Source organism: Gordionus sp. m RMFG-2023, chromosome 4 (assembly GCF_954871325.1).
Source record: "Gordionus sp. m RMFG-2023 chromosome 4, tfGorSpeb1-WG-v2, whole genome shotgun sequence".
NCBI classification, from domain to species: domain Eukaryota; kingdom Metazoa; phylum Nematomorpha; class Gordioida; order Chordodea; family Parachordodidae; genus Gordionus; species Gordionus sp. m RMFG-2023.
This window is the reverse complement of record NC_088778.1, coordinates 3,301,306-3,322,422: the sequence shown is the minus strand read 5'-3', so window position 1 is coordinate 3,322,422 and position 21,117 is coordinate 3,301,306. Positions and strand designations below refer to the sequence as shown.

General features: G+C 29.7%; 1 protein-coding gene across 3 annotated transcripts; it reads right to left on the bottom strand.

Moving 5' to 3' along the window:
* Positions 1–517: 517 nt before the first annotated feature.
* LOC135929068 (cleavage and polyadenylation specificity factor subunit 3-like) lies at positions 518–19,821 on the bottom strand. Of its 3 annotated transcripts, XM_065465560.1 has the most exons (17): positions 19,680–19,821; positions 19,571–19,634; positions 19,422–19,519; positions 19,225–19,353; positions 19,024–19,108; positions 13,882–13,974; positions 13,334–13,423; positions 12,078–12,231; positions 11,590–11,774; positions 10,415–10,573; positions 9,425–9,571; positions 8,910–9,062; positions 8,746–8,854; positions 6,312–6,517; positions 5,486–5,564; positions 960–1,279; positions 518–716 (listed from the first exon to the last, which is right to left on the bottom strand). In XM_065465560.1, the coding sequence occupies exons 1-17, from the start codon at positions 19,748–19,750 to the stop codon at positions 648–650; spliced, it is 2,211 nt and encodes a 736-aa protein (XP_065321632.1). In that variant the 5' UTR covers positions 19,751–19,821; the 3' UTR covers positions 518–647. The 3 variants fall into 3 exon arrangements, with proteins under 3 accessions (XP_065321632.1, XP_065321634.1, XP_065321633.1); XM_065465562.1 differs by lacking the exons at positions 518–716; positions 960–1,279 and adding an exon at positions 1,793–2,854; XM_065465561.1 differs by lacking the exons at positions 518–716; positions 960–1,279 and adding an exon at positions 2,943–3,329.
* Positions 19,822–21,117: the final 1,296 nt, after the last annotated feature.

Here is a 21,117-nt window from a genome sequence, read left to right as displayed (position 1 = left end):
TGGAACATATCTATAATATATCCTTAATTCAAAGTCTGGCATCTAAATTTATCATAAATAAACGAAAAAAATGATAAATCCAAAACGTTTACGATATATTTTTTTTACTAATTTCTTCCGACGGCAACATCCAGTTATCGGAACTTTGGTATTATAAATGTTGAGATCTCATGGAGCATATTTTTTTTAATGTTTACTTAAATGATTTAAAATAACAAATAAAGGTTAAAAAAAAATTTTAACCTGTCCCTTATTAAAATTATATGATGTATATCTTTTCACTAAGTTTTTACAATACATGTCTAAAACAATGTTTTAAATACTATATTTGTAGCTATCACAACACTAATCCAAACTGACTAAAAAATGGTAAATTTAGAGAGAAAGAAATACTAGGTAATCATAATGATAATCCTTTTATTATCATTTTCCTTTTTATAAGATATTTATTTTAATTTATTATATGATATTTAGATAAAATGTTTATTTTTACATCTGTCTTTATATAAATAATTCTATTACACATGTATAAAGAAAAAGAACTGGAAAAAAATTAATGAAACAACGATATGAACGGGTACAGAGCCTAGAGGCAGATTCTAAATATTGTTCAGAAATTCTTCTTGTAATTTTATTCATATTCGAATTTAACGTGACATGCGTGACAGCAACGATTTTACAGTATTCTTCAATTCTTCATTTTCGCATTTGATATTCTATTATATGTTTAAAAAAATATAATTTTTAAAAGGAGGTCAACCCCAATAAGTTTATATAGTTTTAGAATAAACTTGAGCCACCATTTTGAAAAATCATTATTGGAGGTGGGAGTAATCAACTATCAAGCACTTATTAAAATGTAATCAGCATAAACATCAAAGATTGTTTTCAATAACGACTTTAGTTCATTTTGCATGGTTATCACAATTTACACTTCTAAAATAAGAATTATTAATAACCTTAATATCTTTTAAATCGATTAGCAATACGTCATCGTCGACATTTATTCTGACAAACCCATCCATCAGGAAACTGTTCGTACTGGCGGAGAGGTTCTCTACAGAGCTCGCGTTATAGTTACGAGGGAATATGACGTTGTTTTCGCCGAAATTAGTTATCAACAAATGTTTCAAGACCTTGAGGAAAGTGGCCGATTTTTGGTTGCGACTAACTTTGTCCTGATCGGTCACCGAGTAACTCGTTTTAAAATCAGAAATGGAATCGTCGTTTAAAGGGAATGACGGCTCTAATTTTGGCTGTTCCATGAACCAATTTTCGCCTTTAGGTAAGTCGGAAAATAATTTAATTTTTTTAAAAAAAAATATCATCTGAAAAATAAACCCTATGTGACTTATATAAAATTTTCAAACGCGGATCAAATTAAGTATCGAAACAAACACATGTTAAGAAAGTAGGGATGTACAGATACTTTTTTAAAAAAATCGAATTTAAGCGATAATTCGTCTTTTTCTAGATATAGACAGACTACTTCAAAAGAACGAGTTTTAATAATTAAAAATATCCAAAAAAAATAATAATAAAATGGCCTAATTTATTTATTTTATAAAGATTGCTTACGATTTAAAAATTAAATTTTAAATAAATGATCATAAGTTGATAGTACACACATAATAAAGATTTGCTAAATAGATACATGAATTGCATTAATTTTAGGTTTTTTTTAAAATTATATATATTTAAAATAACATGTGAACTATTTGTAAAATAAAATTTATATAAAAACTATATTAAATAAAATGTTAATTAAACATTTAATTAGGTATGATCAACGGGGCTTACAGACCCATGTGTGGATATGCAGTTAGAAACGGAAGATTTCAGTTGATATTCTCTGTCGAAGGTAGAAGCCTTCTTTTGGATCACCTGTGATTAATCGTAACCTTTGCCCTATTGTTTTGAATAATTTTAGAGCTTGGGGTCCAAATGATCCACAGGTATCTGAGACTACAGGAACAAACAAAACATTATTAAGGTTGCTATATTTGTTTGTTTTTGTGTTTTTGGCTTTCGTGAAAGAGTTGGAAGGAAAAGATCTGGCAAAACGATCCACGCAAGTATAATCCCAGGCGAGAGGTAGACCTTGGTTCCAAGGGACTAGCGTCATACCATCTGGTCTGGTTTGATTGTCGGGGCTGAGGCCGGATGGTTCCAGGGTGGAGGGAATATTTGAGGATTTCAAGGTTCTGTTGATGATTGAATTGATAGCATGATATCTGGGTAATCTGTCTTTTGACAAACGACAGTGAAGGGGGTGGTGTCCAAGACTATCGATTTGGGTTTCACATAGGACGCATGATGTAGGTTACGATTTCACATCCTAAGCAAAGGCCTATGGCTATTCTGAGTTCTTTGTTGGTTAATAACAAGCCTAGATTAGAACTAGGTACAGTTTTTAACCATTCATATCTTAGATGGCATATGGATGAAGTTGGAATTATTGGATCTGGCAGAGGGGTCATATTATTGTCATCATGTATAATTGGGTTAAAGTTTAGGTGGAGAAAGAGCGATGGAGATTTTCTTTGAACAGCTTAATCAACGCAATGCTGTATCAATGGAAAGTTCCTGTCTCTTTGTTTTAGTGAATCTGGATATGAGCGATTTTTGCTCCAGAGGTCTAGTGTTGCCGTACGATGTGGGTCGATATACATGTATCCCAGTGTGTGTGGAAATTTAGCCACTAAGGATAAAAAGGCTGAAATGCTTAGGGATATGGGGGATTGTATACCTATAACCCTAGCTTTGGTGGAAAAGCGGGTTGCATCCAGGAGAATGATGAAAATTTGTTAATATGGATTCGAGAGTATTTTTTAAGTGGACTTTCCAATAATACCTCAGGGGATGTGAAAATTGTAGATGAACGAAAGGCATGTAAAATTTTTAGAATGAATAAAAAAAATTTCAGTAAATAGAAAGCCTGATGAGCGGGTAAATATTTTAAAATATTTTTCATTCTATTAAATTTAGCAAGGAATTCATCTCTAAAATGAAATATAGCTTTTTCCCCTTCAATGGGTATGGGTAAAGTTGGCTTTGTCCACTAAAATATAATTTTCGAGTGGGCAGTCCGATTCAGAAGGGGAATAAAATTCACACTTATGAGGGTTTAGTGATGGTCCTGTAATAGGGGTTAAGTGATTTATAATTGATGGAATTTTTATGATTTCGTTATAAGGGCCTGCTGGTGTGCCATCGTCCAGGTACCATACATTTAATTTAAGATCAGAATTGGAAGAGATCTCTTTTATAATTAATTGAATGCCTTAGCGGAATAATGCCGGACCTAAAGGGTCTCCTTGTTAGATGCCCTGTTTAGAGAGAATAATAGAATCATTAAATTTTAAAAAGGTGGGTTGGTTGTAACATGCAGCGATGCATGTTGTATAATCTGGGAAAGTTTCACAAAAAGAGGGTATAAAATGTCCCCGCCTAAGTGAGTTGAAGGCATTGTGTAGGTCGATTTTGAGAACGCATTGACCATGTGTATTATGGAGGATGACACGTGTCGAGTGGGATGCAGCCTCACATCCTCCAGGAACACCAAGCTGGTTTGGTTGTAGTAGATTGGATAGTTTAGATTTTATACGAGAGCAAATTATTTTGGAAATGATTCGCCGAAAGAGTGACCCTATTGCAATAGGCCTGATGTTCTCATTGGTTTTATTTAAGGATATTAAGCGGGCTCCAAAAATGATGGGCTGAATGGGATTAGGTATATTATTATGAAAGATATGATTAAGCAATATGGTGAATTGTGTTAGTATGTTTTGTTATAGGGGTATAGTTGGTTTAATTATATCTTGGAGATAAATGGCTCGAAAGCCATCGATGCCTCCTGAAGAATCTTTTTTGAATGTCTTTATTGCTTCCAATATTTCCATCTCGGTTAGTGGAATGGGATTATTAGATGGTGGAAGGATAATTTGTGAAAAATCTTGAGGATGTTTAGATTGCATGGCCGTGAGAGTTATGTCATTATTGGGGGCCATAGTATCACTTGAACAGGCTATGTTGATAGCTGAATTTACATTGCATAGGTTTATTTTATTTTCAATAAGTTTGGCCTTTTTTTATCTGTCAAAAGCTTATTGAAAGAATGTGGAGGTTGTTTGGGAATATCAAAGTAACTATTATCATTTTAATTTAATTTTTTTTGATGCTTTGTGTTAAGTTTGATTTTGATGTTGGGAGATGTAGATTTAAATATATAAATGATAATAATTTAATCCAATTATCTAAGCTTTTAATATTTTTATTTAGGGAGGTTAAAATAGCTATAAAAAAATGTGTAAATATAATTCTAGCACCTTTTGGAATACGAGCTATTGTGGGGTGGGGGCTTTCTTTCATAAATTTTTCTAGCCATTCTTGTGCCTCAGCAATAAAGGTTGAATTAATGTTATTATCTGGGCATGAAGATATAGTTAAAGGGATTGTTTCTGTGTTGAAGTTGAATGTATTGATTCCATATTAATACTATTAATAAGAGAAGGAAAAGAAGGAGGCATTACAGGTTCATTGTTGTTAAAAAAAGTACCTGATGAAGGGCATCTGTTGGCTCGTTTACCATGACAAATAATTTTATTTCCTTTTGTTAAGGAAACATTCTTAAAGCATGTGGGACATATCACCATGGTTCATATTATTGTTATGTATGATTATGTTTAAAGATTACTTTATATTGAAAGATTCTTGATATACAAAACAAAACTTATCTCAGATTCAATCAGGGTCAGCTGGTGGTTTGATGTATACATTTCATTTGGCGACGATTAAAGACATTCAAAAAAGATTCTCCAGGAGGCATCGATGGCTTTCGAGCCATTTATCTCCAAGATATAATTAAACCAACTATACCCCTATATCAAAACATACTTACACAATTCACCATATTGCTTAATCATATCTTTAATAATAATATACCTAATCCCATTCAGCCCCTCATTTTTGGAGCCCGCTTAATATCCTTAAATAAAACCAATGGGGACATCAGGCCTATTGCAATAGGGTCACTCTTCCGGCGAATCATTTCCAAAATAATTTGCTCCCGTATAAAATCTAACCTATCCAGTCCACTACAACCAAACCAGCTTGGTTTTAATGTTCCTGGAGGATGTGAGGCTGCATCCCACTAGACACGTGTCATCCTCCATAATACACATGATCAGTGCATTCTCAAAATCGACCTACATAATGCCTTCAACTCACTTAGGAGGGAACATTTTATACCCTCTTTTTGTGAAACTTTCCCAGATTATAATTGATGTTTCTTTCTTTCTTTCTTTATAACCGAATTGATAAACCTGAAATAGTGGGGTGTCAATTAAAATATATGATAGTAGTAAATTTTAAATAAACCCTCCACAAGAGTTACATCTCATTTTTATTTTTGGACGAGTAGTGCGAGAAGGTCTATGTGAGTGAAGGGTTAAAATATATAATTCCATTTTTTTTTAATATAAACTTTTAATACTGGTCTCTTGTTTAAGAATACAAGCTATCAAGGCATCGGCACGCATGTCATTCAAAGCACTAGATTCCCACTTGATTTTAAATATATAAATAAATATTTATTTTTTTTTTAAAAAAAAACCTTAAAAAAATAATTAATAACTGCCCGCGAACCCATAACCATAAAAAATTGGTCCCAAACATGGCCGATCTCTTTTTTTTAAGTTGAAAAATCACGTGATGGATCATTTTAAGCCACGTGTCATTTAACTTTAAAAAAATTTTCGACTCCAACTCTAAGACGGTAACAGATGATATAATTGACACTATATAGGGTTTTCACAAAACTCCTCAAGATAAACAAATCTTCTAAAATAACTTAGTAAACACTGGAAGCAAGATCGATCAAATTTTGTTTAAATTATTTTGTAATTTCTAAGTAAAAAAAAAGAGAGATTTGTTCTAACCCTGATTTTAGAATGACCCAATTTTAAAAAAAAACCTTGATTCCCAGGCTAAGGCCGCATTCATAGTGGATCCGATCCAACACGATTTAACAGCTGATCGATTTTTAAAATCTGTTTATGAGATCAATTATTTTGTAATAATATTAATTTTGTCTTTAATTCTATTCATGATAATAACCTAAGAAATATTGGGGTTTTAATAAAGAAAAATTGATTCTCACAAACCGATTTTAAAAATCGATCAGCTGTTAAATCGTGTCGGATCGGATCCACTATGAATGCGGCCTAAGCCGAAAAATGGAATGTGTTAATCGGACCGAACCCAAAATGGTTACCCTTCTGCGGGTCTAAAACAAAAGATGTAAAACAAACTTCCAAAATTATCAAATCGTCCTCCCTTTCCAAGGTGAGCGACAAATTGCCGTCAAAAAGCTTTATCGCGAATTTTTCGTTTCCGGGTTCCTTCTCTATTCGCGCGATAAATTTGGGACACAGCGTCGATTTCAATTGCGTAACGGAGCCGGTAAACGGTACCGTCATTCTCTGAGTCACCGTATTAACGGTTAGGCCAGTGTAATCTGCGCGTTTTTTTCGAAAATAAATTTAGTCATATAAAAGAACAGTTGAAAACTGGTTTACTTTATGCTCTTCAAATTCCTATAAACTACTCTGAGAAAATTTTTTTTAATCGAAAAATTGTGAAACTATAATAAGTTCCAACGGTACCCAAATTAAACAGGTTATTCTGTATAATCATATGTTTGTATTTTGTAGTACTATCTTTAAAAAAAGAAATGATCAACCCCCACCCCCCCCCCTCTCCCCATCACTCAAAAGAAATATTTGCTATATTCCAAAAGTTAAGATGACCCAGAACGGTTTTGACCAGATTTTATTTATTTAAAAAAAATTAATTAAAACTAAGATATCTGGCCAAAGTTAGGTTATTTATGCGTGCCACTTTAAAACGTGCCAATTATGTTTAAAAAAAAATAAAATTTACTGCCTGTCGCTCAATGTCAAAAGATTCGTGAAAAATTATTCGAATTTGGAGACTGCATTCACAGTTAACGTGAATTCGAGGCGAGGTATATAAAATATGTTTTGTATACTTCAAGTGTAACATACAGAGAAAAAGAAAATATAAATGTATATTTGTGACCGATAAGAAAATCTTATATAAGTGCTTAAGATGATGAAAGGGCTACCATGTTCATGCCATATATAAAATACCATAATGCCACAAGTGCGATATTTTATGCGATCTGCAGCAAGCCAAAGCCATTTCTATAGAGCAAGATATAATAATGAGATGGAACTCTGTATATGTAATGATACCAAAGTTTCTCAAAATCTTATGATGAAATAAAGGTTTATGTTTTATCTGCTTAACAAACAAGAATTAAATAGATTTAGCGACCATTGATATAAACTTCCCAAAGTATTCTCCACAAAATACAGGATCTTTTGTGGTTTATGATATTGTTTTCTTTATCAATTTTAAGTAAGCATATAACGTACCTTTAAGATTTTTAAGGTAAGATGTAATGGCAGAAACAACTTATTTTTATTGTTATTTTTTTTTTAAAACATTATTTTTACTACAATCCTTGTGGAAAATAAAATATCATTTGTCAACATTTTATTGAAAGTTTATTGCCGTTGGTGCTGTATATATGAGATTATGTTTCCAAGCTTATAGCTAGCAGGATTTCTGCACAAGTTTCTAGCATACTTCTCCCTCTTCAATTAGGTGCCGGAACGAGCTCAGGATGTGAAGCGACTTCACATATAACTCGTATTTAGATTCAGAATGCTACAATTACTCAACATCTTATTAAAATCGACATTAGAAATGCTTACAATAGCATTCACAGAAAAGTAATCATGTCAAAATTCATAAAACATTTCTCAGTTTTAACAAACTATATCCTTTCATCCTATAAGAAACCATCCCATTTGGTATCTGGCCATTATATATTAACCTCTTCTGAAGGTATTCAGCAGGGTGATCCCCTAGCCTCCATATTATTTTGTCTTGTAATCCATGATTTGATAACTACCTTACATTTATGGTACATTGATGATGAAGTAATCTCCGGAAGATATAATGGCCAGATACCAAATGGGATGGTTTCTTATAGGATGAAAGGATATAGTTTGCTAAAACTGAGAAATGTTTTATGAATTTTGACATGATTGCTTTTCTGTGAATGCTATTGTAAGCATTTCTAAAGTAGATTTTAATAAGGTGTTGAGTGATTGTAGCATTCTGAATCTAAATACGAGTCATATATGCAGCCGCTTCACATCCTGAGCTCGTTCCGACACCTAATAGAAGAGGAAGAAGTGTGTTAGAAACTTGTGCAGAAATCCTGTTAGCTATAAGCTTGGAACATAATCTCCTATATACGGTACCAACGACAATATTTTATTGAAAGTTTTTATAATATTTATAAATCACCTTAAATATAATTTATTAATATTTTGTTGCGAAATTCTTGATTATCGCAATCATTTTATAATTTGCTTAAACCCTTTTTATAAAATTTTGGCGGTTATTCTACCATTTTTTTACATTCCTAAGAATCTCTTACCATCATTCTCAACGATAATGATTGGTGTCAATGTTAAAAGACAGTTACATCGAGGAGTCGTTGCTTATTAAAAAGAGCTGGAATCACAACCCTAGTAATCGGGTCAGATACAAAGAATCTAACCCCCTCAAAATCCTGAGTTTCCTTCCGAAAATAATTTATTCAAAAAAGTAATGTTCCACAAAAAAAGAAAGTAATTTATACATTACTATTTATATCTTTCGAGTCCATGATGTGGTAGTTGAAATTGCGTTTCACCAAAATGCCCGTCACTCTTTGATTTGGTTTAGGTTTATGCATAGCTAAAGTTCCTACAATCTTAATTAACAAAAAAATAAATAAGTTTTTATATTAAAAAATATAACTTTTTTACCTTGGCCATTTTTTCTCCCCTGAAATACAATTCCACGGCCTGCGTATTCCTGGGATTGAATATCTCTATATTATTGTCGGGATCGTCTTCGTATTCTCGAATCAGTGCCGCTTTAAGTCTGTACATTTCGTTCTGTTCTCCGTGAACCAATATCTTTATATAAAATATACTTACTTAACATATAGAAAATCAAAAACTTGAAAAATGAGAAACGGACTATTTTTAATAAATTTCAACATTGTTCGAATATGACATAATTGAGAGCTAATAATCTTCAAAAATTAACTCATGCCAACAATTATAAACTTCGATCGTTATAAATATATATATTAAATAAACTAACGAAAGGATAATCCTAATATAGGAGCTTAATTTTATGAAAGAAAGTGATGGACAGACGTTTTTTTGGAGTTGACAGCCTTTCATAAATCTAGCCCCAGAAAATGAAACTCTTATACAAAAAAAATTATGCTTTTAATATGGCAAATATTAGGGAGAGTAAAAGAATTACGTACGACATAAGCCGGCTTCAGGAGTCTCACGAATTCGCTAGTCTGTTTGTAATCGGTGTGAGCGGAAAAGGAAATGTAATCTACCGAACATCTTAACGGGAGCCTCTGTCCATTCATCGCGGTTATTTCGTCCGGTTCTGAAAGTATGGACTAAAAAAATGGAGTAGTAATAAATGCTACTTTTAAAATACAATGTTTATATATATATAATAGATAACCATACAACTGCAATTAATCATAACTAAAGGTTAGATCAAACTTTTGAAGACCAGTTTATGTCAAGTTTTTCTTCACAATGATTAGGATCTCGGTCGGGATTGAACCACCACGACCTTCATTAGACAATCGTAATATTACCATAACTTTTCAACATTTAAAAAAATAATAACGGCCAAAACGATACTACGATACTTATTTATATCTTTAATGTCTACGTCAAAAATAACTACAAAATTAAAAATAATAGTTCTGCTTCTACCGCGGAACATCAATGTACTTTATGTATATATATCTATCATATATCGCCTGATTTTATATATCACGTGTAAAACGCGTGATTCATTGGTCACAAAAAAACTATAAAAGGGAAGAAATTTTGATCTATAATACTTTATTATTTTGTTGGTCAATAAAATTAGTAGTTGCTAAAGGCAGATTTATTTATTTTAGTTGTGCGGGGATGATATAGCTTTGAGAGGTGATAGGGACTCTTTTTTTTACAGTTTTAAAACAATTGTATCATTTTTTTTAGTATATTTGCCAAATAACTCCTAAATCTAGTGTTGTTAAACGGCTCGTTTTGAGGCGATTCTTAAAAACGGCTCCAGAAAAATATTACGCAAGTCTAAAGATTTTGTTCATAGAAGGTACGAAGGTCTAGACACATATCGTCGAAATCTCGAAGGCTTAGGCGATATTTTTCTGGCTAAAATATTGAATTAGAAAATTGGCTCAAAACGAGTCTTTCAACAACACTCTCAGGAATTCGTATACCTTAGCTAGGGTGCCTTCGACACAGTAACCAGCTATGATAGTGCCGTTCTTGTGATCCGAGCACCAAGATTCGAAAAGCTCGCGAGATATCCCGTTTTGCAGCATGCCTGGACTGGCTAGCACAACGCAAGGACCTAGATCTTCAAAATTTTCCAGACTCTTTTATTGTTTTTCATTTTAAATTTATAAAAAAAAATATATATATATATACTTTTTATGATAGTTTGACTTTATCGGACTATGGGGTTCCACCTAATTAGAGCTTGGAACCAGAACCCATTATTTATTTATATATCGTTGGCTTAATATATTTTTTTATTAAATAATATATATTTTGGGGAGCATTTAACAAAAAAAATATTTATGGTACTCTAGATAAGGAGATCGACAAAACTCAATACAAATAAAGGATAACTCCAAATTATTTTTTTTTAAAATATCTTTATCGGCGCTATGGAAGAATACAGTATTACGGGTAGTGTTGTTAAATGGCTTGATTGAGTCGATTATAAAAAGGCTTACTTTAGCCAGAAAAATATTGCCAAAGTCTTGGATTTCAGTAATTGATGCCCAAACCTTTGTGCCGTCTATGAGAAAAATCCTTAGGCTTTGAGTAATATTTATTCTGGATAAAATACTGAGTTAGCCGTTTTTTTAAAAATCGGCACAAATAGGGCCGTTTAACAATTACTAATTGAAAGGTTTTGATTTATCGGGGGAAAAAATGCAACTATAATATTTAGTGGACGATATATTGTTTGAAAATGTTATCAGGAATAAGATTCTGGAATCCTTGAAATAGGGCCAATTATCAAAACCGGAAATGGAACCCACTTTTCAAAATCTTATAGGGAGCTTTATCTCTTCTATATATACTCCCCCCCCTTCCCCTATTAATAATGTGTTATCTATATGTGTACCAACAAATAAAAAAAATATAATAGTTACAATTAATACTAAACAGATGTCAGGGTTTCTTCTCTAATTACAAGTGTTAAATAAAACCTTAGAGACTCCTAAACGGCTTAGCCAAGTCTTAATCATAAAAAATAAACCCTTCCCAAACCTTTAGGTTGAACTTTAGACATAGAAGAAATTTAGACAATTTGGCGTCTAAAAAGTAAGGTGATTTAACAACACCAATAATAAATAAATAAATATATATATATATGAACTTTGAGATATTTGATATGCTTAAACGCGAAGGGATTGTCTCTGGGAGAATGAGCTATTTGTTTCCTTATTTTTTCGTTCATGGAATTAATGTAGGTCTGAAAAATGTTCATGCACTTCTTGGCTAAGGAGGACGCGTAATATATGGGGATATCGTTTAATTCGGGATGGTTGCGCCAATACTCATCTTCGAAAGAAGAAAAAAAAATACAATGTTAAACCGTAAAAAATTATCGTACACAATTTTACCGTTAACCGCTCCATTAAAGAAGGGGTTTGATACGAAAACTATCGCCTCCGCCTCGGGGTATTTTAAGCTACCCCGATTATAGCGGAACAAAAAATCAACTCCTCAAGGCTTAGCGAATTTTTTTTTTCCAGGCAAAGGTCTGCGCATTGGGCCAAGTTATGGCAGCACCTACTTATCTTATTTTGGGATCAAAACTAATTTATTTTTTTAAAAAAAGAGGAGAGGGGAGAATGGAGAAACCTAAAATGAGCATTAATTCTTGAGCACGTCCGAGGGCAAAAACGGGTATTAGGCACCTCCCGCCTCGGTTGTAAGTTATGTCATGGACCAACGAGGTAAATCGTTTTTCTCTTTCCTCCATATCTTCGTGAATGTGGGTCCCATACGTGGATTCCTAATCGTGATATAGACAATAAATTTTTTTTATCAATAATTATTGCCGAATATTTGAGTTGAATGCATAACGTTATAATAGAATAGAATAGGAAAAAAATAAATTCTTTGTTCATACGAAATTTTAGCCTTAGAAAAATACAAAGTGAGCGCTTTGGACGCTGCACTTGCAAGCGCAAATAATGCACTTCGAATGGTTATCGTGGATATTGGTAAAATTACCGTTTGGAGTTAGCAACCATTTAAAAAAACAGCAAATATTTTTTTATTCTTCACTTCGTAATATTATATAAAAATTGTGATTATAAATAACTTACTTATAATCCTAAAAAGGAATACTTAGAAATTAAAGAAATAAGAAGGCAGACGATAACATAATTTTCAAAGACAAATCCTTTTATTTTTCTAGAAACTTATTTAAAATTTTGAATCGACGGATATTAAATATGAAAAAAAGACAACCTCGATTTAAACATGGGACGCGTTACGTTTTTTTTTATTTAAAAATTACGGCAAAACGTAAACGGTCAATTTGTGCGCACTATAATGTACATGGTTGATTTTTATAGATATTGGTTCATTATCTCTTTCAATTTTTATAGATATTGCGAGACAAAACATTAGGTACAGTTCTTAAGGGCCATAAAACCTTTTAAAAATATTTTTAAATTTAATTTAATAATTCAAAAATAAATTTTAGCGATTTTCATTTTAAACAAAACGGCTAGATTGAGCAGATTTTTTTAAAAATAGTTAACTCAATATTCTAGCTAGAAATTTCGCTAATAGATATCCAAACCTTTGTGCCATATATGATCCAAAATCTTCCGGCTTGTTTCATATTTTTTTCTTAACAAAATATTAAGTTCACCGTTTTTTTTTAAAAACAAAAGGCCTTATAAATAGAGCGGATGTAACATCACTACATTTCCGGCTTTTAACTTGCGACATTTTGAACTTAATATTTAATATATACTATGAATACACAAATTTTTTAAAAAAAAATCTGAAAGGGTCATGCCAAGCCAAAAAAATCGTCCTCATTTTTGTTGATTTTATTAGTGGAATTCACCATACGTATTATCATCTGATCTAAATGAAACCGTGATTAATATGTCCGGCCTAACGGAAGGGATTTCGGCTGCCATCAAATGCCTATCTTCGACTCGGGAAAAATCTCCAGTGTAAAGTAACTGTATTTTTTTAAAATACATTAATAGGATAAAAGTAAATTCATAATAGTAAAATTAATTACTTTATAACCGAGATTAGAAAAGTAAATAATTTTTTTTTTTTAAAAAAAAGCAGAAGATTTATTTTTAAAAAAATATGAAATAAAAATAGCACAATGTCCAGAACCAAAAAAAAATGGCTAATCAGAAACATTTTAGGGTAATATGCTCAGCCAGATTCGTTTTTCGTTCTTTACGATTTGCCCAGTTGCAGCCAGATGGAGCAATCTACAGGTATAACATTACTTCCCCCCCCCCTAAAAACTAATCATATAAAATAATAGTCTGAACTGGGGCTGATTGGTCAATAAAAAATGAAAAATTCAAAATAAGATTTTACATTCAGTCTTATACGAAAACTACTCATGTCAGTCATAAATATGCTTACAATATAATAAGAGAATTAAAATGTATAATACCTTGACTCCTGCTATTTCTATGAAAAACATGGCAGCTCCTAACACGTGACCAGCCATATAAGCCTTGAAACGAATTCCATTAACCTCTTTTTCCTAAATCATTAACACACCACACACACAAAAAAAAGATATAAACAAAACACGAAATGACTCCTGGAGTTCTTTTAATTAAGTCAATGGTATTGTAATATTATAGTAACACTATTTACAGGGTTGAGCCAATTTTCCTACAATTGTATTTGGGAAAAGTGCTGTAAAAGGGCTCGTTTTTTGAAAAAAAATGGGTAACTTAATATTTTAGTAAGAAAAATTTTGCCTAGGTCTCAAGATTTTGCTAATAGATGTCTAGACCTTTGTGTCATTTATGCGTAATATTTTCCTGGATAATAATGAGTTGGCCGCTTTTAAAAATCAGTTCAAATTGGGCCATTTAACAATACTATGGGATTACAGATATAAATATATTTGTAAAAAAAATATCTAAATTATTTATAAATCTTTGAAAATCGTTAATTTTAAAAATTATTTGCAAATATCGGAAATTTATTTTTATTTTTTTTAAATTAAAGCCACTCCACTGCCAATCAAATATTTTATTTTATTTTTTTGGCATTTGCGATATTAATATATTTTTGATTGCAACAGTGATATCTTGTTTAGAATTACCTAAACCTAAATTAAAAACAAATTTAAATTGTAAGAATATGCAATTCAGTAAGAAGAGCAAATATTAGTATTCTTTTACATCTAATGAGCATATATTTTTATAGGCATTGATTACTAAACTATACAATTCAAAATTAACCAATAGAACATGGAGGCTTATTTACTACTATGGACAACTTTATAATATTTTTGGATTAATTCACATATATATACATATTAACTCTTTTCTGTCTTAAATTAAGTTTCTGATTCTATAATTGTACTTTATCCTCTTTTGTCTTATATTTAAAACATTATAATTTAAAAATACAATTTCATAATTGTGTTCCCAAACATAATTATATCTAAAAATATCTATCTAATTTTTTTGACATATATAAAAATTCTTTAGCTATTTTTTTTACTCACGTATATTCTTACTATCTTAAAATATTTGGTTATTTTGTGAATAACTCTGACAAATTCTCTTTTATATTCAAATTTAAATAATTTAACAACATTAAATTTAAAATCCCATCAATTAATTTTTTATAAGTAATTTCATGATCATGATCATAAAAATAGTTGATTTAAGATACAAATACTGTGTAAAAAAAATTATTATCTTTGACACAAAAATACTTTTCAAAAGGTTATACAGGGTTGCAGGTGTTTTATTTGGGAATAACATTAAATACAAAGACCATTAAGTGGTATAATAAATAAGTTTGAAGTGTTTAAAAAATAGAAATACCTCATTTATGTAATAGAAGAAAAATATATTAAATTAAATAAATTTCTCATAAAACTTTTTAATTACAAAAAAATAATTTTTTAAATTTTAAGATGTTTAATATTAATAATATTTTTTATCCAATACAAATGATAGTTTTAGAAATTCCTCTTTATTTAATAATCAAAATATTCCCACGTATTCTTCATCAATATTTGATAATTCCGTTCTTATTTCTTTTCCATTCCAGCAAGTACCAATTCTTTAATAATAAACCCTATAAACTCACCGCCATTTCAAAACCCAAAAAGAAAATATAATTGTTGGAATAAAAAGAAAATTATTATAGTAACAAAATTGTTACCCCAGCAAAATGGAAGGAATGAAAATAAAGAATATTGCTAAACATATTGATATGTCAATAGCCTCGGTTAACAAATTATGGCAAGAAACCTTTCTAGTATTTATGGGAGGAGGGGGGCATTGAAGCAATGCCAAATAAAAAAATGATACAGATACAAAAAAAGATACATCCGAAAATTGAAAGAAAGGTTATAAATCTTTCAATGGGTAACAACACGTCTGTCTACTATCAAAGATGTTATAATATGCCTCCAGGTTTCCCCAAAAATGAGGGGACAATTCGGAAAAAATTTAAAAAAATAGGATGGACTAAAAAATGGGCTGGGAAAGAGTTCGATCGACAAAATACACCAGGGGCAGTTCATATTCGCTAGACTTACTGCCTTAAAATGATAAACATATGGAAAAAATGTTCTTTCTGGATGAAACAGGCATAAACCTACATGTTATTGTTTGCTTAAGCCCCATACAATGTCACACCAACTGTGATAGTTCCACCTTCCAATGGCAAGAGGTCAGCGTTTTATGCATCGAATTATTGAAGGACCCTTTGCGTTTTCTTCATTATCTGAAAGAATTAGTAACAATTCTTCCAAATGATGTAATTATCATCAGAGACCTGCAGAGGTACCATTTGCACTACCCGGCCCGGTTTTAAATTTTTTAGGCCCGGCCCGGATATTTTTAAAAAAAATTTTATACGGCCCGGCCCGGATTTGAAAATTTAATACCCGGCCCGGATATTTTTTTAAAAAAAAAATTTCAGGCCCGGCTCGGAATTTTTTAAAATTATATTCGACCTGGTATATACAAAAATTCACCTATGAGGTATTTTACCATATTTTTCAGCGAATATTATCGCTTATTATTTAAAAAATACATGTAAAAAGCTAATATTTTGAGAATATTATATTGAATTTATAAAAATTATAAAACTGTTATTTATAAAAATTGATATTTTGAGCATATACTATATTTTATATTGCATTTATAAAAATAAAACTAATATTCATAAAAATGGTAATAATATTTGTCATACACTATATTTTATATTACATTTAAAAATAAAACTAATATTTAATTTATAAAAATGGAAAATATTTTGAGAATATAATGTATTGTATTTAATTTACTATTTAATTTATAAAATAAAAATAAATTGCTATTTAAAAAAATGCATGTATAATAAATAGTATTTTGAAAATATAATCTAATTGCACAATATTAATATAATTTATTTTATAATATAAATTTTTAACAAAAGAAGATAATTGTATTATATAATATTGTAAAAAAAAATAATGAAAAATGTTAAATTAAAAACTTTCATGACTCAAGGTAAATATAATAAATGCAATAAATATTTGACAGTTTGCAAAGTAAAAAACCAGCATGATTGACGAAACCCTATACTCAAGAAAGATATTAAAAATTCACAAATTATCATGAATAAAGAGAAGCATATCTACCTTTTCAGGTTGAAGATTACTTCTTCTTTCTTCAAGAATTCTCCCAGTAATGGAAAAATTCCGCTCACAGCTTGCACTTAAAGCAGGAATTGCCAATTTTGCTAAAATTGGAAATTCGCTTTGATGAGCCGCCCACCACTCTAACAAATTATCCACCTTAAATGTTTTATCTATTATCTATGTAATTATAATATTCATCATTGGGTATTGACATATTACCAGAATTACCATCGCCCCATTTGTCATAAAACGATTCAGTTTGTTTAACAACAGTCGTAATTTGACTGGTCGATGGTATTTCATTTACTTCCTGAGCCTCTTGTAATTTAATATAATCTTTTATATAGTTTTCCGTCATTTTGCGATCTGTCCCTGACTACATACATAATTGCTTGAATTTGGGACAGAGAAAAAGAGAAATAAAATGATACTTGTGTAAAACAAATTTTTCAATTAAAAAATGCTTTATATTAAGTAAAATCAATTTTATTTCTCCTTTTCGCTTTGAAAGGTATTACAAACTTTAAGAAGTGATATTCCTTTATTTGATTGTTTTGGTAAAATATATTCTAAAAATTTAGATATGAATTATAAAAAAATATATTAATAATACTTGAATATTGGGGCTTATTTAAGATATTCCTTTATTTGATTGTTTTGGTAAAATATGTTGTAAAAATTTAGATATGAATTATAAAAAAATATATATTAATACTTTAAATAAATTTGCAGGAAATTAATAATTAGATCGATCTGTGGGTTGTTAGGTAGTGTTAACCATCACCCAATATTATATTAATCATAACTATAATATAATATAATCTTATAACCATTAACTCACAAGTAAAAATTTTTATAAAAAATATTAAGGCCTGGCCTGGGTTTAACAATCTTAGGCCCGGCCCGGATATATTTAAAAATTTTTAGGCCCAGCCCAGCCCGGATATGTTTAAAAAAAAATTTTTTAAGGCCAGCCCGGGTATATTTAAAAAATTTAAAATACAGCCAGGTCCTGCTTGGGCCAGGTTTAGGGCTGGGCCTGCAGGTCTTTGATTATCATTAAGAACAGCATAGACCATCCTATTATTTAAATATTTTTGCATGGTCCCCTCATTTTTGGGGGAAATCTGGAGGCAAATTTTATAAAATATCTTTGATAGTAGACGTATTGTTATCCATTAAAAGATTTCTCACCTTTCTTTTGATTTCGGATTTATTTTTTTTTCACATCCCTTTTTTAGTATTTGGTATTGCTTCAATGGTCACTCTATAAATTCTGGAAAGGTTTCTTGCCTTAATATTTTACCGAGGCTATTGGCATATCAAAATGTTTAGCAATATCCTTTATTTTCATATCAAGCTGGGATAACAATTTTGTTACTATTTCAATTTTCTATTTAATCCAACAATTATATTTTCTTAATTCATAAGGTTTATTATTGTAGAATTGGCACTTATTTTCAAAAATGCTGGAATGGAAAAGGAAAATTAAATAAACAGAATTATCAAATATTGATGATGAATACATGTGAATATTTTGATTATTAAATAAAGAGGAATTTCTAAAACTATCATTGGTATTATTGGATAAAATATAATTAATATTAAACATTTTAAATTTAAAAAATTATTTTTTGTAATTAAAAAGTTTTGAGAGATTTTTTATTTAATTAAATAAATTTTTCTTCTATTACATAAATGAGGTATTTCTATATTTTAAACACTTCAAACTTATTTATTATACCACTTAATGGTCTTTGCTTTAATGTATTACCAAATATAATACCAGCAACCCTGTATATACATTTATGGCATGGCCCCTTTGAAATTATGATTATAAACTCATAAAATATTTTTTATAAATTGTTCCAAATGATTTTTAGAAATATATTAAAAATTTCAAAAAAAAATTAATTAATTAACAAAACTTACTTCATGAAAATTGATGGTTTCAATTTTGTGGGTACTTTTTTCAAGATCTTCTTCAGTAAATAACATTTGCTCCTGAGTAGATGCACTAAATGTTTTAATTAAATAAAATTAGTGCCATAGTTAATTGATAGAATTAATAGTTTTTAAATATATGATAAATTATATAAATATATATACATTGGGTATATGATATTTACAAACCTAACCCTAACATAATCAGAAAGTAACCAACGATATATAGCTTTTGATGCATGGGTCATAAAACATCTACCCCGAAATGTTGTTTTTTCAAGAAACCAAGGCAGAGCTCCACAATGGTCTAAATGAAAGCTAGATCAAAATAATTATATTAGAATAAGATAATTAAAATTTATTAAAAATAGTAGTAATTATATTACTGGCTGACTAATAATAAATCAATTTCATCCGCATCTATGAAATCAACATAAGGCAGAGCATCCATTCCCATCAAACCTGGGTGTATTCCGCAATCTAACTGTACATAAAATACATAGAAAATAATAGGATTAATTTTTTTTATAAAAACCATAATTTTTTTCCCTTTAAATTCTATTATTATACATGATCTACCAACTTCTTGGCCAGCACCTCTGTAACAGTAATTATAATATATACTAATATATTTTATATCAAACAATGGTTTTATAATGAATTGTTCCTTTTCTTCTTGAGATACATTGCTCTCAAATTTTAGTCTTGCAGTCATGCCTGAATTTAAAATTTAAATTTCACTGTAAAAGTTTGAGAATTGGTAGGTAAAATGAGAATTGACAGGTAAAGTAGATTTGACAGGTAACGTAAAAATTAAAATGGAAATTTTGATTGGATAGGTATAATTTAGATTTAATTTAGAGCTTAAAGTTTTCTATATAAATGATTGTTTATTTTATTTTATTTTAATAATTTAATTTTTTATAATATATTTTAAAATTTTACATTTTATCTATCAAACTAAAAAATCAGGTTTATATAACAATTTTCATATTAATATATAAAAATTTATATAAAAAAAAATCAATCTACACAATTTATAAAAAAATCAATTTATATCAACATAAAAAAACAAATTAAAGGTTAGTATTAATCGGTCATATCAACTGAGCTTATCAATAATATATTCATTTTATATGATTTTTTGGCCTAGTATATGAATTCGTTAATGGAATATAATTTAAGGATTTATTAATGTTCCCATTTATTTTTTTGTAGATAAATATACCTTTTTAGTATTGACGTAGCTATGGGGTTGGGGGTGGGGTCAGAGAATGAGATTGGTCTCTTGGTTGAAATCTCTCTAGCCCCATAAGAAAAGAAAACATATAACTTTTTAATTATAAGATTTATTTTAAATATAGTGAATTACTTTCCTTTTTTCTATATCATAATGCATGATAAACAGAGACATAAAACACCTCCTCAATACTGACAGCGCTAATAGGCCTCAAAAAGGGGATGCAAAACGCTACTAATTTTTTTTAAATGTCATTAATGTTTTTTACTTTCTCTAACATCTAGCTCTCCAGTCAATGTTTAAAAAATCGGATGGCTTCAGAAGGCCTAAGAGACCTCATATAAAATCTTAATTACTTAAAAAATACTAGTATAACATAATTTAAAATCATCAGAAATCCATAACACCTAATTAAATTGTTTATATAGTAAGAAATTAGTTTTAAATTATATTCATCAAATGTTAATTATTTTAATATTAAATTTAGCAAAATTAATGAAGCCTTCTTTTATGAAATTATTTTAGATACGACCTAAGATATTAAAAAGACTGACCAATTAAGTTTTATAATTATATATCTATCGATTACACATTAATTATAATGTACGGTAGGATATTATAACGATTGTTGTTAGAATTCCATATGTTAAAATAGGATTAGGAATCTATAACATTCGATATTTTAGAGCCCTTATAAAAAATTTATTATTAATATATATGTAAATCGCTAAAATTTGGAAATTTTGCCTGTATTCCTTAGAAAATTTTTAATTAAATGTATGCTAGGGAAATAAACAATTGTATTTAAATCGAGTTTTTGTTTAAAAAAAATTGCTAAAAAT

Excerpts from the sequence above, each read along its gene's own strand:
- LOC135929068 (XM_065465560.1), bottom strand. The coding sequence starts at position 19,750 with ATGACTGCAAGACTAAAATTTGAGAGCAATGTATCTCAAGAAGAAAAG. Across the intron at positions 13,975-19,023 it reads AAACCATCAATTTTCATGAA|GAAAAAGAGGTTAATGGAAT; the intron begins GTAAGTTTTGTT and ends TTAATGATTTAG. Across the intron at positions 11,775-12,077 it reads AGAATTAATGCTCATTTTAG|ATGAGTATTGGCGCAACCAT; the intron begins GTTTCTCCATTC and ends CTTCTTTCGAAG.